The following is an 18,134-nucleotide window of genomic DNA, read 5'->3' as shown; positions in this document are numbered from 1 at the left end:
AGTCATTGAAATTCAAACAAAGTTTTTATTTATTTTTGTTGCACTGAAAGCTTTAGTGAAAGTTGTCTCTCTGCTCCATTCAACCATTTTATTGAGTTAATCTCCTATGCAGATAGACAGACCTGTCCAGGCCCCTTTTCCATTGAAATTTCATTCAGTTGAAAATGTGCACCTGCATGAATACAATTATGTGGTTAGGTAATCAAATTCAGCTGAGTCAGGCAATGATTTGTGCATCATTTGCGAAAATTACACTATTCACATTAAGTTAAGGTAAACTTCTGGAAAAAGTAAAAACTTCACGCCACAAATATGTTTTGTCATGAAAGCAGGATGTTTAAGCAGAAGCATGCAATCACCATTTAATGTGTTCTTGCATTATTTATCCATTTCCATTATATTACTAAAAAATGGTCTCAAAACAACAATATTATCGTTCATCACAATAACTTCTAGTATAATTTATCATGACAGGCCGGTGTAAAGAAATATTGTTTGTCTATTCAAAAGTTTAGAGGTTGCATGAAGTTCATTATTAAAGGTTTTAGTGGATTTTAGGTTTGACATGGCTACTTTTGAGAGTAGCTATGCTGAAATGGTCTGAACAGAATTGTTTGTACCTCTGAAGTGACTAGTATGTCTCCTTGGATTATTGTCCAGGTTTGAGCAAGCAGTTTAACTAATGTGAATTGTGCCTTTTAATCTTTTATCAGTTGTTTGTTTTGTTTAAAACAACTTGGTGGTTTCTGGTGGTCCGCCCACATGAAAGCTCAAAAACAAGCTTATTCTTGTTAAAGGTAACAACAAGCAGCTTTATGTTTATTTCTGTTAGATGGAGCCACATTGACTCTGATTTAGATTGATCCTAAAAAGATGCTAAATTGAAATATTCAGATGGAAAAACTCATTTATTTTGGAGTTTCTTTGCTGTATTTATCAAGAACATTGAGTCTGTTTAGAGCACAATGAAGTATTAAGAGTACGAAGACACAGCTCACTGTCAGAAAACTCAGTCACAGGTCATAGGTCATAGGTCGATGGTAATGACCTAAAACTAATTTTACCCAAGAATAGCTTAGAGAACAAAAGACTAAATGTGACCATCCAAAGTAAAACCAGAGTCAAAACTTAACTCTAAGGGCTCCTGATGAAAGACTTGGCACAAAAACCAACAGCTTCCATTATTAGAGCTGCAAGCTTTAGTTTTACCTTAATTTATTTGGAGAGACTTTTTAGCCAGCCAACGTTTTACACAATCTAAGTACTTTTTTAATGATATGAGTCTGTTTTGTTTCGTCTTTTTGCTCCTGTTCTTTGGTTTCTAATGTCACGTCATCGTTCTTCCGTGCAACGCTTCCTCATAATTTCTTCAGGTTGATCGACTGATGGAGTTGTATTTTAAATACCTGGAGGCTGTTCAACAGGCTGATAAGAGGATCGAAGGGGAGAAACATGTAAGAGCCGTCTTTTTATCCACCCTCCTTACTGATCTAGTCTTTCTGTTAACTTTTGATGCACTGTTTTCATGTTGAATCAGTTGAAGTGACGGATTCACATAAAAATCTCTTTACTTAGAAGATTAAAGGAGAAGTATAAAGCTGTCATTAGTCCCATGAAAACAAGTCCAGGGTCTTTGTTGTAGCTGTTATTTGTAGTGTTTTTTCCCCAATTGTTTCCCTTATCACATTTTGTGGCATTACGACCTCAAACTTCATGTATTTTATTAGGATGTTTTTGCAAAAGAGCCACACAAAGTTCTGCAAACTGAGAGGTCGGAGAAAAATGATGGTCTTAATAAAAGGGTCAGTATTATGAAATTGACTTTGTTTCAGCTTTACATCATGTTATGCTGCTCCCTCATGTGGATTGTTGCTCCGCTTCTTCCACATGTTTGGGCTTAATATGCTGTAATGAGACTTCCCTCGGCTTCTGGAGAAGTTTACGTGGTTATGAATACTTTTGCAAATTATATCACCTGCAGATGTCCACAAATGAGAACTAACCCGAGTTATTTTCTATGTAGCATCATCATTCATTCATTATTGATTCAATTAAAGCTTCTGAAGTACATTATAGATGCAAGCAATGTTGTGAAATTCATTTGAAGTAAATGTCATCTCCTTTGTAGCATTGTGAAGAAAAAAGACCAAAAACCAACTGAACATAATTTAGATGACAATTTACAGAAGAATGAAACGTTTGATAAGTGTCTCTGTGGAAATCGGACAGTTTGATGGAGGAAAAGTGTCCAGGCAGAGAATACGAGTGCGAAAAGTGTTATAAGAGCTTCTTCTCTCCAGTATTGTAGAGAGACGGGAAGAAAGTCACAGAAACACTGTAAATACTGGAGACGGTGGGTGAAATGTGGAAAAAAATAAATTAAAAGAAAATAAGTGATGCAGTTAGAGTGAAAGGGGAACGGCGAAGTGGAAGGAGGCGTGGGTGGAGACAGATAAGTGAGAGATTCCTATCTAAAGATGACAGAAGATTAATTTCTCAGACAGACAGCGTGGTAAGATTGCCAAGAAAAGGCCAGACAGTTTGACATTCTCCTCTCCTCCTCCTCCTTCGTTTTTTTCTTTTTCTTTTCTCTGTCCCGTTTTCCTCTGTCGCTCTCTCGCCTCCGCCTGTGGGATGGAGACAGAAGGGTTGTTCATGATAACCTGGCGATAAGGAGCGGCGTCCGCGTGTGCTGCTATCTTTAAAACCACATTGCTATAAACCACCTCAGTTCACAGCAAGACACACACAAAGCAAAAAGAAACACACATTTTGATCGTTTCTGCTCCTTACGTCATTCGAAAAAATTACTTTGGATGTAATAGTCCTAATATTTTATTAATCTGATTCAGCTTAACAGCAGAGTGAAAGGCTGGTAAACTACTAGCACCAGATGAATATGAAGATAATAGAGAGAGTAGAGCGTTTAGTGGAGAAGGTGGAGCAGAGATGAAGAGGGGATGCTGACCTCCCTGTGGAGCCGCCAAACATTTCCAGTTCATGTAGGCGGGTTGCTGTCCCTTTAAGACAGTGGTCCCCAAACTACGGCCCGCGGGCTGGATCCAGCCCGCCTCCACATTTGGTCCGGCCCCCTGAACAATACCAGAGAGCATTTAGATTTTTTTTTCATATACGGTATTTTCCGGATTATAAGCCGCTACTTTTTTCCTAAGGAGGAGGAAAAAAGGAGGAGGAGGAGGAGAGAATGTCAAACTGTCTGGCCTTTTCTTATAGCTTTGAACCATGTAGTTTATGGCCCAGTGCAGCTCATATGTGGATTTTTCTTCAACCACCAGGGGGCTCTTTAGCAGGAAGAGAATCATTGGAAGTCAAAATTGGAAATGAAAGAATAAATTACCCATTAAAACGGGGGAATTGAAATTTGAAAATGTTGTTGATCAGTGAAATAGTATTGAGGGGAAAAATAATATTTTTGTTTTTTTAAATAATACTGGGATCATTATGAGAATTTGAGGCATCGATATTAGGATCCACTAGATGGCAGTAGTGCAACAATAATCGATGCAAGCTGCTGTTGAAATCTAAAGAAGAAGAAGAAGAAAGCGCCCATTTTCATTTAGCACATGCCAATAGCAAACACAACAGATCAGCACTTTTACAGTTACCGTTTGGAAACTACCGTAATCAGTTCAGTTGAATCTAAACTTGGCAACTTTTTCTTTTTCAACCGTAATAAATGTGATATTCAATTGACCTGTTATGACTCAGATTTTGGATGTCCGCCCCCCTCTGCTGCTGCTGCATCGTTGTGGAAAACCTGGAGCGGCAATTTTAGAAAGCACAATATGATTAATTTTGTAATTGACAGGGCCCCATTTTATTTAATTTCTATGAAAAAAAAAATATGGAAGGCCCCCTGTTGGTCAGGGGCCCTTGGAATTGTCCTAACTTCCCCCCATAAGGTGCCCCTGACAAGCGTTTCAAGTTTTCAGAAGAAAGATATGAATTTCTGCTTTCAAAATGAAAATGTAAGCAAAGTATTAAACGTTTTGAGAACAAATGACATGAAATCCTGCTTTCAGACTGTTTTCAATTTTTTTTTCTTTTTACATATTTGTTAAAACTGTCACTATGTCTTTACAGTATGGTATGATACAGATAATCTGTGAAAAAACTTATCTCCTCCGCCTCTCAGTGATCCTACTGTCGTCTACAGAATTGTACTGCTCGGAGCCAGGAGGAGGGTCTTGCGGCGGTCAATCATGCTTGTGTACGTGCTGCAATCTGCTGTCATGAGTGGCCATGCTAACTAACTTGAGCATTCATGGCTGAGTCTGTTGTGGTGAACCAGCTGTAGCTAGGTTGTGAGCATCATGTACTCAAGAATGATTGGCAGCGTTAAGGCCGTCCCCCTGGCTCTGGTTGTTTGTTTTTTCACAGATTATTTATATCCTACTATACTGTCTCAACATAGTGACAGCTTTAACAAATATGTAAAAATCCCCCCCCTTTTTAAAGAAAATAAAAGTTACATATTGTGGCTTTACTTTCTGTCACACAACAACACACAATAACAAAAATAGAGAGAATCTGATACCTACTTAAGTCAAGTAGAGAAGCTTCAAATAAAGTTTAATCTTAAATTTAATCTTAATCTTAAATTTAATCTCAGTTTTTCATGTTGGCATTAAACTAAATTAAAAAAAATACTATTTTGCAAATTGTAAGTTCTTTATCTCAAAGTGTGACCACCAGTTTAGGCTTTTGCATTGTCGTACTTTATCAGTTAGCTTTATAAAGCATTAAAAAGTCCGTATTGTATTGTGGTAAATTATTTAACGTATCACAGAGGAATAACTGTTCCGCGCCGTCCGCCGGCCTCAGCATAGTCCCACCATTTCTTTTCCCATTGAACAGGCTGCAACATCTCCATGATGATATTTTAAGTTGGTGTGAACCAAAGCCCCCACCAAATGCCACGTTCCTTTAAATAAGCTGATAAAGACGCCAACCCAGTTCTGTCCCGCGCCTCGGCCCGAATCGGCTGCCGTCAGCAGCAGTGCTTTATCTCTCTGCGCCCTGCCTTTTTGGTTTCACCCTAGTTAAGCCTGTTTTTAAGGAGCGGTAAGCAAAATGTTTTATTTTTTCCTCTGCAACATATTATCCCCATATTTCTCAGGAGGACAGCAGTGGAAAAGCTGCTGCTGCTCTTTCCGTGTGCCTTTAATAAGCTGCTTATTTTAGTCCCACCTTGGTATCTCTCTTCCTCTATCCTCCCTTTATCCTTCTCATCCCGTTTACCTTCAAGTTACTTTCCTGTCTTGGAATAATGTCCCAGTCTTCCTCCTCCTCAATATTTCTTTTCTGTCACTTCTAATATGCTCCTCTTCCACTTTTTCTTCTGTGACTTGTTCCTGGCATTTTCCATACAAACTTTAATGTGTTTGATCTCCTCGTGTATAAATCTTTCAGTTTTCTCTGTCTTTTTCTGCTGTTGGCCCCACTTTCCGCTGTCTTCACATTTCCCCCTCCTAACCGTTTCCTCTTTCTCTGTTTGTTGCTAACAACTCTTGTGAGATTGAGGAAACTCAGCAAAACGTGTCTTAGGCTGACCTCGATTCTGTAAAATGCTTCAATGTGCTTTCCCACTAGTTACTCACTCAGATTGTTGTTTAATGCTGAGCAAAATGGCCTAGATTAGGTTTGCTGATGGTTAAAAACAGAGCAATTCTCTGGTGTTGGTTTTGCACCCAGATGAGCTATTTATAGTCATTCTAAGAATAAATTGTCTCCCTGCTATTAAATCTTCTTTGATCTCCATCTTTCCTTCTGTTTCACAGCTTTCTTGTGGTTATTCTTTCATTCATAAAAGTTTTCAGTCTTTCCTGGTTTTAAAACCAGGAAAGAGTTTTAAAACCAGGAAAGACTGGTTTTAAAACTCCATTCATTGTTTTGAGGTTTAATTTAATTTGCAGTGTTTTCTCTTAGACTCAGTGTTTTATCTTGTCAAAAAAAGAAACGTTGCATTTTTACAACATTTAAATGAATAATTCATGTTGTTTTAAAGATTTTTGAGAATTTTTAAAATATAAACTATTACATTATCGCAAGAAAACAAAAAACTGTTTAAATATAATGACTTGGACAAGTTGAGCAAACCTGAAATATCCACATTTTTAATAACAAGGAAAATATTGTAGAGCCACTTTACTATGGATTATGTAGTTTGCGAACAGTACTTGAATGCAGCTTCATGCTACATGTGCTGCAGCTGATAAGCAAAAGTACAGACTTCACAGCAAGTTATTTGTCATCAAATAATTAAACCAATTAATCAAACTACTGGAAGCTTAGAAACAAAGGATGTTTTCCTAAATAACTTGTTGCAAAAAATGTATCTAAGGATATTTTTAATCATCACATAATGCTTAATTTCTTTTGATAAAGTGGAACCGAAGTCAGATTTGTGTGTACAAACTTGGCAAATAAATCTGATTCTGACAGATTTTTTACTTTAACTGCTTTGTGGCGTATTGATCCGTAAATCAGGACTCACCACTGCCTCCCTCCCTTGGGTTCAAGGTTGCTAAATTTAGAGAATTACTACTGTGGTTTGTGTTATTTCTTATAAAAAATATTGCTACAGGTACAATAAAAAAAGTTTGTACTCTTAAAAAATAAGATGATGAATCTGCTTCAGTAAAATTGTCCAAACCTGAAACTAAACTAGTTTGTTTGATAAATTTGATTTGACATAGAGGTATGTCTGATGGCTGATTTGTAACAAAAGGATATTTGTATTTTTGAAATGAAACGTTGACAAGATGGTAACTATGACAACTGTGATAGATTGGGGATGGAGGCACTAACAAAAAGACGGGTGGCATAGCAGATGATTTTATTGTGAGGAACCAGAATGGAAAGGATTAGAAATGAGTAATCGGAAGGAGGAGGTCAGGTTGATTCTTGGAGATGGAGCTGAAGATGCAAGGCAGAGATGGTTTCAGTGTGTGCAGTGGATAGATTAGTCAAAAGATGGAGGTGAAGGAGGAAAACAGGAAGAGAAGATAAGCAGTAGGGAAGGAGTGTTGTTCTGTCATCCAGGCAGAATTAAAGTACAAACTGGTTTGCCGTACACATGCAACCAAAGAGCATTAAAAGAATCCCTCTAAAACCAACAACAGCATGCTGCTGACTAGAGTTTATAGTTTTGGCCCAAACCTGAGCCGAGAGTTGGGTCAGAATTATTAGCTTGATGGTCAAGTTCAGGTTTCTGTGGTGTGTTTAATAAACCTGTAATACATTCAGCACAGGGAAAAGCTCATCAGAACTCCCAAGACAAAGTAGTGTTCATTTACTACAAATAGATGAATAGATATTTGAACCTGTCAAGGAAATGAAGTGATTACTGAAGTTGATCTGTAACAAGCAGAGCACACTGCAGTGAGAAGATGGTACCAGTCACACATCCCAGAGGATTTGACCTTGACTCACCCTGCGGTTACAACTAGCGACAAAATGGAAGACATTAAATAAAAGCTAAAAACAGGAGAAGTTACACTCGTTACTTCTAGAAATGGAAGTCAGCAGTAAATCGTAATTGAAATAATACATCGGCTTTTCTTTGGGCTTGGGCCCATAATTACAGTTAACCAGTCAGTTTGGATAATGACACAATGCCTATGGGCCTGGTCTGATTTATTTAGGCCCCATCTAAACTACTGATTAGTTAAACTGTTTCTACTGTAAAACATGTTAATATCTAGACAGATTGTGACACATTGAGCATGTTTTTATTTGTGAGTTCCTTCCCCTCCTGTTGTTTTTTGCTTTGCCCCACTTTGTGGAACAAACCATAATTGATGTTCTCCCAAGAGAGCGAGGCTGTTCATTTTCTCTCTGTCGCAACAAGAAATCAGCATGTTGCCTCTGGGTCTCCGAGTTTCACTTATTTTCTCTAAACTTGACTTCAGCTTCATCCTGTGTGCCAGCGGTTCATAATAAGGCTATCTAGCTTCACTTTCCTGCCTTTGCTTAAGCCTTACAAAGACAATATATCTTACTCATGCTCACTCCCACAGTGTGTGGGTTTAGCAAAAAATGTTTACAGAAATCTCCATTTAAGCATCGCAGCACAAAGAAACCATAGGACTATAAACCAATAAATGTTGGTTGCTTACATGTCATGCACACCTGCACAATACTAATAAATGGCTTAAAAAGTTACATACAGCCTGCCATAAATCATACACACTCCATCCCACAAACACAGCTGCAGAGTGCAGCTGAGTTACAGTAAAGGGACTGAAACTGAAAATCACTGCTTATTACTTTGTCTGTACTGTAGCAGGGCTGCAGGGCTCCCCTGAGGTTGCAGTAATTTACTTGTCCAATCCCTCTTTTCTACACGTTTTTCTTTCTTCGCTACCTCTATCTGGCGTCGGCCCCAGGGGCCGAGCCGACACATAAAAGATATTTGGCCACGGTGTCAGAACTCATGAGTGGACAAAACTCTGTGGCTGTAACGAGCGCGGCGACGTCAGCTCCCGTTTTAATATCCCACACGTCCTCTTCCTTTTTGCTCATGATAATGAATATTTAATGCACTTGTCATTGCTCAAAAAATCTCATCCTCCTGGAGATTTTAAGGTCTGGCTCGAGTCGACTCGTGTTGGACATCTTGTCTCTGTTCTATTAGAGTGAGGCTCCCTGGAGGACGCTACTGTCGCCTTGTCATAACGTTTTGTTTGGAAATGTTTTTCTACTTGTCCTTCTTGGGGGGCAGCAAAGCAGCGGGTTTCTGCGGTAACCCAGTGTGTTAGACTCTGAATGTTTTGGGCCACTGTTTAATTCCTGGCTCAGTCCCTCCATGTTCCATCTTTCCATGTATTTCTGTGGTGGTTTATCTGATAGATTAACACAAAGCAGATTCTAGTTATAAAGTGGAACTAAAATGGGTCATGGTTTTCACATTTTTGCAGAAATGATTAGTGGGGCAAGCATTTGTATTCAGCTCCTTGACTTGTGGCAAACAGGACTTATGGGGTTTTTTTCACCTTGGTTTTTTGTCACCATTTTTCCATAAAGGCTGGAATTTGAGTGTCTAATTGTGGTTTTTATTAGATTCTCCTATCTGAATTTTGGCTTCTGGAGACGTTTGGTTGCTCTGGATTTTAAGGGTTACTTTTCTGAAAGTTAAACGGTACATATACATTTCACAATGTGCTTCTTTCTGTTGGTCCATTGATAAAATCCCAATAAGATGTATTGCAAATGTGGTTTAAAAAAGCATTGGATACTTTTGTCAGGTTAAGCACTTGATATTAGGGCTGGGGGATATGAGGAAAGTCTAATATCCTGATACATTTTTATTATATCATGATAGACGATACTTATCACGGTATTCTTAACTAAGTTCCAATGTTATTTTAAACTATAGACCCCTTGCAGCTTGATGTCACCCACGCAAGTTCCTGCCCCCATTTCCCTGCTAGACTTAAATGTGAGCTCATATAAAAAGTGATGCAGTATTTTGTCTACACACTATGACTAGACCAGTGTTTTTCAACCTTTTTTGAGTCAAGGTACACTGTTTTAATTGAAAAAATCTCGAGGCACACCACCAACCAAAAATGGAAACAAAGATACTCTGTAGCCGCCTATATTACATATATAGTCATTCTTATCAAAGTCTCTTGAATAGGAATCAAATAAACACTAAAATGTATTTTTATCACATTTTACATTTCTTATTTCAAATTGCACTTAACATATTCACTTCAAAAATACACCTGAACAGCCACAACACTGTGGTGTTAAATTTAAAGAAGTTGTAGAAAACGTCAAAGTGTTTTACAAACTAATCCACAAGCATCTTATAGCCGGAATACAGAAAATAATTCTTATTCTGAAAGAAGCAATAATATTTGGGAAACATTTCACTTCATATTCACTGTTACAATATGAAGAGTTGCATGTACAAAATGTCAATATCTGTATATTTTACCCACCTGGTGTGAAACATGTGCATGTTTGGATGAAAACAGCCGATTTCCTGGCAGAAATTGAAGAAAGACAAAACTCTTCCTCAACATCTCTGTCTCTCTGGTTTTAGTTTTTATAGTAGCCAGACTGGAGAAGCTCACTTCACACAGATATGTTGTGGGAAATGGACTCATGCTCTTTCCAACTACTGCTGAGCTTCACTGTCTTTTCCATCACTGTCTAGCTAGATACGATGCTCTCACCGCTACCTGTAACATTCATGCATCACCAATTCTCGTTTTAATGTAAAATTCTGTGTACTTACTGCCATCTAGTGGTAAGAACTCTTGCCACTAGATGGCAGTAAGTACACAGTACACTAGCGGCGTAATCATGTAATCATGATTACGCCGCTAGTCACTGCTGCAGCTGACTCTTGAAGATGGTATTATTTGCAGAAAATTCATTTTCACAAAATCTTTTAAAACCAATTACCGTATTTTTCGGACTATTGAGCGCACCACACTAGCACCTTCAACAAAGAAAAAATTTAAAAAACTGGAAGCTGCTCCCGGTTTTCCATAAGGACCCAGCAGAGGGCAGCAGAGTGCCTCGTCCTAATAAATCTGCTGGACGCAGCACTCCGTCTCCAAAACCGAACCATGGTTTCGTTCACACTGAGCTTAAATGCAGCGGCTCTATTTCCCTCCTGTAGAGCCAGATCGACAGCCCTCAACTTAAAAGCTGCACGATATGAGTTTGAAAACATTTCTCTGTCGTGCCTGCTGCTGGCATGTATGGCTCTAAATGAAAATTAGCACGTTCTTCTTTGATTTACAATTTTGACTTCTAATGAGTCACTTCCTGCTAGAGAGCCCCCTGGTGGTTGAATAAAAATCCACAGAAAAGCCACATTGGGCTACAATCCACATGGTTCAAAGCTTCGGAAAAAAGTAGCAGCTTATAGTCCAGAAAATACGGTACCGTCGGTGAACTTGAATAATTTTCACGGCACACTTGACGATTACTCACGGCACACTAGTGTGCCACAGAACAGTGGTTGAAAAACACTGGACTAGATAACAAGGTGAGAAAGAAGTTTTAACTAAGAAAAAAATAACGAGGGAGAAGTCAGTTATGCTTGACTTTGACAAACTTAACATATAGATGTGCTGTGGAATAAGGTGTGTTTTTGTTCAGCTTAAAAATAAAAAAGGCGACCTAAAGCAGGTGTTTAGCTAATCAGCCACCGCTGTGCTACCGTGGTTAATAGCATCTGTGGCTAATCTACCACAGTGATCACTCATTAATAATCGCAAAATACACATCAAGCCTAACTGTAACGAACTAAGTGTTCTGTTCTATGTAGGGTAATGTTTGAGTGTTTTTGGTGCTGAATCCTGATACATAAAGTTACGTTGTTGTCAGTTACTATGGCAACGAGTCTGCACATATCGTAAAGCCGACAGAGCGAGAAGAAAAAAAAAGAAAAAAGTAGTTTTGAGTTATTTTTTCCATTGCATAGCACTAAATTAATCCTACCTACGTCTCCAGGTTTCACTTTAACGGACTAATGGACCTTACCAAGCTCCGCCCAGAAACGCCCCTCGAAAGTCTCACATGACTGCATGTCTCACAAAGAAAGCCTCGCGGTGCTTAGTTCCTATGTGTAATTTCATTTTGACTGACTCTCTGCAGAGTATTTCTGAGTCGATTAGTGTAGCATTTCTACCGGATTTTCAAAAAAATATCAGCCACGACAATGGAACCAACAAGTTCATGTCATCTTTTTTGGACGACATCAAGGTGTTTGAGACACTCGATGCCTCCAACATTGTGTGCGTCACAGCTAAATGCTACCGGACGATGAAGAAAAAAGCAGATCCTAACACCCTAAGCATAAATATAGCCATGGACAAGATCACTGACACCTATTGTTCTTGCAAGGCTGGGTAAGTCGGACATTCATGGTTTTGAGGGTAATTTCTGTTGGCAAATGTTTGTATGTGCCTAGGCCTGATACACGGTACTCGGAGGGTAACACAATTACAGTTTAGTAAAAAGCCTTTTCAGGTAAAATAAAATCTTTAATGTATGTCAGATACGGTATATATTGCATATTGATCTGTTCAGCTAACGTAAGACTGTAACAGACAGGCTTCAGGATGTAGAAGTTGTATCGGTACTGCCATTATGCTGTACTTGGCTAAAAGATTTTCATAATGGATGTGTTTATTATTGACTTTCTTTTTTTCATTCACTAAACACAAAGAAAGCAAAGCAATAATACTCACGCCAGCAGACACTCCTTTGTTCTTATTGATCCTACGACGGTTGAGCTGCAAATGCGGTCGTACACAAGCTTTGATCCAAGCAAGACTTTCCATTTCAGATTTTGGAAATCTGTAAATTTTAGTTCCACAAATACGATCTGGATACCTGACATCGCCTGTACAGATACCCCACTGACGGAGAACCATTTTTTTACGAGTCCTGACGCAAAAACTTTCTGCCGGTCTACTAGTCCACAATGTACATTAGCATGTATTTACTACTGTAGCTTGTGTTTGTGAGATGGTCACACACGTGGTATCTGCGTTGTGACATGAAATCGGCATTAGCCAATGAAACGCGGCCCCTGTGGTAAGGTCCATTCTACTGCGGCAGTGCGGCTATGAACGGCATCTAAAAATATGGAGCTCTCCAGGGGACATGTGGAATCTTTTTTTTTTTTGCGTTCCCTTGCAATAATCTATTGATCAGTTCATGCGGCATAATTGATACTGTAAGCCTTTCTTACGGTGGCCCCCGTAATTCTGCTTTAATACAAGCTTATGTAAGGTTTTCCAAGGACTATTGAGTTATTATCAGAGGGTAATCAGTCATCTGATTGTGTCTATTGTGTTCGTCTGAATGGTTTAAAGAGCTGCTTTCAGTGCCGTTCCATTTTAGCCTTAACAGACGTAAACATGCAGTAAATGAATCGATTTTCAATCAGTTTTTTGCACCAAGGAGTTAATAATAATAAACACGTTTTCACTGAGGCTCTGTAAGCCATATGAATGAAATAAGTAATTATTGATATGACAGAAGCAGCGGCTTTGACACCTGGTGGTGGGCGTGTCGATGTGGGCGTGACGTCATCAAGTATGAATGGGAAGGTGACTGGCTGCTGGCTCTGTGTATGAGGAAGCGGGTGATCGGTGGTCAGTCGTCGCAAAGTTTGGAGCATGATGATAACAATTTAATAAATCGATGATTGTGACAGAACAAATAAGAGATTTGGAATTGATTGATACAAGGACAGATGAGATTCCCCAAGTTAACCCAGTGAGGCCCTCTACCACCATTAGTTTGCTGTGTTTTATAACGATAAAACGTGTTTACAAAAAATTATTGAAAATCAATTTATTTACTGCATGTTTATGTCTGTTAAGAACACAATAGAGACACAATCAAAACGGTCAGATGACTGATTACCCCGCGATAATAACTCAGAAACAGTCCAAATAGTTTAGATGTATTTTTATTTCTTTCCTACTTACGGAAAGTTTCTGTTTATATCATAGGTTTGTGGTGCATTTCTATACTAAAGGAAAATATATAAACGTCAGATATTTTACAACGAGATTTTAACATTCATGGAAAAACCTTACATAAGCTTGTATTAAAGCAGAAAGTACGGCGGCCACCGCAAGAGGCTTACAGTATCAATTATGCCGCATGAACTGATCAGTAGATTATTGCGAGGGAACGCAAAACAAAAAAATTTCCCCATATCCCCTGGATGGCGCCGTATGCGAAAACAAAAAAAGAAAAGAATGAGTAGTTTTGAGTTATTTTTCCCATTGCATAGCAATAAATTAATCCTACCTACGTCTCCAGGTTTCACTTTAACGGACTAATTCTACCGCGGCTATGAATGGCATGTAAAAAAAGTAGTCTGATTAGGGGGGGGAATATATTTGTGGTAAAAGCTTTTGTGGCAATAGTTTTATAACATGTTTTGCAAATTACCACATTGTTTGACATCCCCATATAAAAAAAAATCATGTGATCCTTAACCAGTTGATTGTGTGTGTAACGTCTGGCTGGAAAAAAGAATCATAATGATTTACTCCTAAAAATCTCTTCTTTTTTCCAGAAAACTTGTTTTCTTTACCATATTCAACATAAGTTTCTCAAAATAATTTTTTCCCGTTTCATTTAATTAAATTTTCTTTAATCCTTGATCGATGTTATGTTCTTAATACAGTGTCCATTTGTTTGCAGCTGAGAGTGCAATAATAAAAATGAAAGATTAAATTATTCAAAGTGATAATCAGAAAATGCATCCATTCATGTAGATTTTTTTTCTGAGAAATGTTGAAAGAAACTGACCAGAGCATGTGTTCGTGTCTGCTCTGTTCATCTCCCTCAGTGATTACATGGATGCGTTATTCCTTATCTGCTTAAAAGCACTGATTTAAAAATCAGTGTTAGTTTTCCAATTTTGCCACAAACTACTGAGATGGACCCGAGTGTTTCTAACGGATGAGAAAAGAAAGCAATTTTATGTTAACATGGCATTAATTCATTTTGTGTGCATCCTTATCAGGCCACCAGGCACAGATGTGGAACTATTTTACAAACGATATCGGTGCTCTTTGTCATAAAACAGAACTCTGTACCCAGAGGAAGTAAAACAAGATGAATGTCTCTCATTTATTGACCTTATTAACAGTTTTTGCTGTAATTGTTTCCATTGTTTTACTAATAATTAAAAGAAGCTGACACTTTTTATTTTACGGACTTGTTCAGAGTGGGTTAGTTAGAATAAAATGATTCAGAAATTAATTTTTTAAACACAAACCCAACAAATATGCAAAATATGCATCTCCCAGCTGAACAAATGTGTTCCTCTTAGAGTTTTACCGTTTTCATTATCGTCCCCTCAAAGATCATAATATGCTGGATTATACAGTATCTCATAAAGATGCACAATCCACTTTTTTCTCTTCTGATACCGATGTCTGAGGTTTAATATAAGACGATGCTAATCCGATACAGAAAATCAGGGCAGAAATTGACTTCAAACGCTTCTTTTTTTAAACACAGACATAAATGTTCTGAATTATAAATTTATGTGATAACTCCTCACCAGTACAGCTCACTGAAATAAATCTATAACTTCACAAGCTAACAGGTAAAAACATTATCAGGACTGATACAGATATTGGTATCAATATCGGATCGGTGCGTCTTCATAAGAAAAGAAGAACCACAAAAAAAGGAAGAAAGACTTTTTCTCTCCAGAATATTATTGCTGTTTTTGTACCAGAACATCTGCACTGTGAAAACATCAGATCTATTTAAGAATTAATTCATTATTTATGAAGGAGCCCTCTGATGTTTTTGATTATGTTTAGTGGCATCTTTGTAATAAATTTTTATTCTAAACGTCATGGGTTATGGAGATGCTTCTTTGAGAACTGGCATTTTAATTGCATGATCTTTGTTTACTCTAAGAACATTGTTAAAAAGAATAAAAGAAAAAAGGTGATTGTTTTGGTTTGATTCATACTCTGACATAATTCACAAGATTGAGAAAGATCCTAAATAAGGACCAATCTGTGGAATCACACTGATTTAAATCTATAATTGTTCAAATTATTGGTGACATCATGAAATTTATTATTTGTTTTGTATGTTTTGTCATTAATTAGTCACGATAATTGCATTTTTGTCAGCAGCTTTATGCCTCACAGTCTTCTAAGTCTTGGCTAGTATTCTCTTATAAAAGATATCTTTAATCTCAACTGGATTTTCCTGGATAAATCCATGTTAATAATAGAAATAATAATAAAAACTTGCACAAATTGATGAAGTCATATTTTATGACTTAAAATTTTTATAACTGAAGGTAACACAGTTGGTTGATTGTGCTACTAAAGGATTCTGTGTGCCTGGAAAACCTATGCTACTGTCCCTTTAGCCGTCTGACAGCTGCTGTGCCATTCAAGCAGGTCTCAGCCTCTCCATTCTCAGGTTTACTTTTTAGTCTCTAATGATGATTAATGTGGACTGCACGCTTATTGGCAGCATTGTGCTATTGGCATGCTGACAGCACTGTTGAGATGAATAACTATGCAAGGATGCCGATTCACTTTAGTCAGGTCCTTTTTTTTTGGTATTTTTCTGTGAAATCTATTGATTCTGCATCTGTTAAACTGTGATAAATGGATTTGTGGAGAAGGCTTGTAAACCACATCTAAATTACTCCAGGAGATGGTCCGTCGGGGGGAGATCCTGGACGACGGCATGGAGGATGAGTTCTACCTTCGCCGTCTAGACGCTGGACTGTTTGTTCTGCAGCTGCTCTGCTATATTATGGTGGAGATCAGCAGCTCAGGGGTCTCACAGGTACACACACACACACACACACACACTCTCACTATCTGGCTTTTTAAATGAGTTTTCTCACCAATCAATTATCATTAAGGCTTTCAATCACGCGGCCTGTGGAACTGGACAGCCATCAGATTGTTTGTATGGTTGTTTTACTCAATTAGCTCACACATCTCACACCTAATCAGAGCTAACTGAACTTATTGATGGCTACTTTTGTTTATGAAACATTTTGTATTCTTTTTTTTTTACATTGATCCTGTTCATTTTATGCTTTTTAAAGTAAATATCATTAAGTTCTTTAATTCTTCTTTATTAGACCAACAGTTGGTCTGATATTGACCAAGCCTCCGTGTTTTTATTAGTTCTATTGATCAGTTGGTGCGAGTCATTGAAGTGAAATTGAAGAAGCAGTTCTGCTCACTTTGTGTCAGGAGATGCAAATGACACATGCAAAAAGATGGTACACATTGCTTAAATATTTAGATTCTTATGTTATTTGAGTCTCGACTGCTTATAAAAGCAGCTCAGCACTTTAAAAAAAACTATTCATCTGGTTTTTAGCAATGAGTTGATGTTTATTGGTGTTTGAAAATGAGCTGTTTCAAAAGTGTCCGTATTGTTGAGTCACAACCTGTGGGCCAGTGCCCACTGCTGCTGCTTACCAACCCCAGCTGAGCTCCAGCTGGTTTTACTGCATTTTACAACTGAAAAAACAAATGTTTTGTGGCTGACTTATCTAGAAACCATTTGCTGAATTCTTATTGGTTCCTGCACAACCAACCAGATGTACCTTCTTGTACATCTGCTTTTCAAAGATGTACAGTTGTATAGTTGCACATCTGTTTGCAACCATTTTCAGGTGCAAGTGTAAACAGTGAGTTGGGAGACAGCAGGGTGACCGGTAGCTTATTTGGATTTTAAGTGACAGGAGGCCCTAAAACAGCTCAAAATAAGCAGAACTGAGCAAACTGAAATCTCTTTACCTAAGAATGATTTTATGCACACAAAAAAAATCATTCTTATATTGCCTAAGAAATCTAAGAATAATTTCTTAGATTTCTAAGAAATCTAATGTTCAACACAAACATTTATTGAACATGTTTTGTTTTAGCACATTGACGCATCCTAATCTGTTCAAGGAACAAGATTCTGGTCCATTGGAACAATTTATAGCTGAAATGAGAACTTAAAGTATATGTAATAAAAAACACTTAATACTGAGTGTCAGCTGGATTAATATTATATAATTAACATAAAAAAGTAAGGTTGGGCATTTGTTTCCTTATTTTAACTGTGCTTTTGGAAATAAATTTCATATCACTGTAAAGATGGCTTTTGTTACTTTAAATGGTGCCACACTGGTGTTGCGCAACACCTCCCTCCCCTTCTCTCTCTCTCTACTTCCCTTCTCAGAGGAGGGAGATGTGCAGCCAGCTCTCCATCTAACGGGTGAATTGAGTTTTCTAAATCTGATGGGATTTTACCCTGTTCAGAACTGAGTAAACTCTATTTAAGCATCGAGAAAGACTAGCCTGGTTTCTAACGACCTCCTTCCAGATGTCCCACCTTCTTCACCCTGTGAATTAGCCAGATTGAGCAGCTAGCAACCAGCTAGCTTCACAGAGGTCACCTGTTAACGGTCGCTCTTTCTCTTTATTATAACTTGCACTTGTTACTGAACCAGGTTGGTTTTAGTGACTCGTGCGAGTCTCAAGGGTGTCGTTTTAGTTTTGACTAAATCCAACCTATAAAACATTTTCCACTGAAGAATCAAACTTCATAGCTATTTTACAACCATC

General features: G+C 37.9%; 1 protein-coding gene and 1 long non-coding RNA gene across 2 annotated transcripts in view; one reads left to right on the top strand and one right to left on the bottom strand.

Annotated features, from left to right (window-relative positions):
- The window catches only part of ctnnbl1 (catenin, beta like 1), an 89,987-nt gene that overhangs the window by 55,237 nt on the left and 16,616 nt on the right, over positions 1-18,134 (top strand). The window contains exons 13-14 of the mRNA XM_081608599.1: positions 1,374-1,454; positions 16,210-16,347. Coding sequence (XP_081464725.1) covers positions 1,374-1,454; positions 16,210-16,347 — 219 coding nt within the window. The remainder of the gene's footprint in view (positions 1-1,373; positions 1,455-16,209; positions 16,348-18,134) is intronic.
- On the bottom strand, positions 2,544-5,604 carry LOC145552161 (uncharacterized). The gene is made up of 3 exons (XR_014088110.1): positions 5,263-5,604; positions 2,969-3,092; positions 2,544-2,627 (listed from the first exon to the last, which is right to left on the bottom strand). It is a non-coding gene; the product is annotated as an uncharacterized LOC145552161 (long non-coding RNA).

The sequence above is a fragment of the Poecilia reticulata genome, chromosome 7 (assembly GCF_904066995.2).
Source record: "Poecilia reticulata chromosome 7, P_reticulata-male-v2, whole genome shotgun sequence".
Lineage (NCBI taxonomy): Eukaryota > Metazoa > Chordata > Actinopteri > Cyprinodontiformes > Poeciliidae > Poecilia > Poecilia reticulata.
Note: the sequence above shows the minus strand (reverse complement) of the source record. Positions and strands in the feature narration are given on the sequence as shown.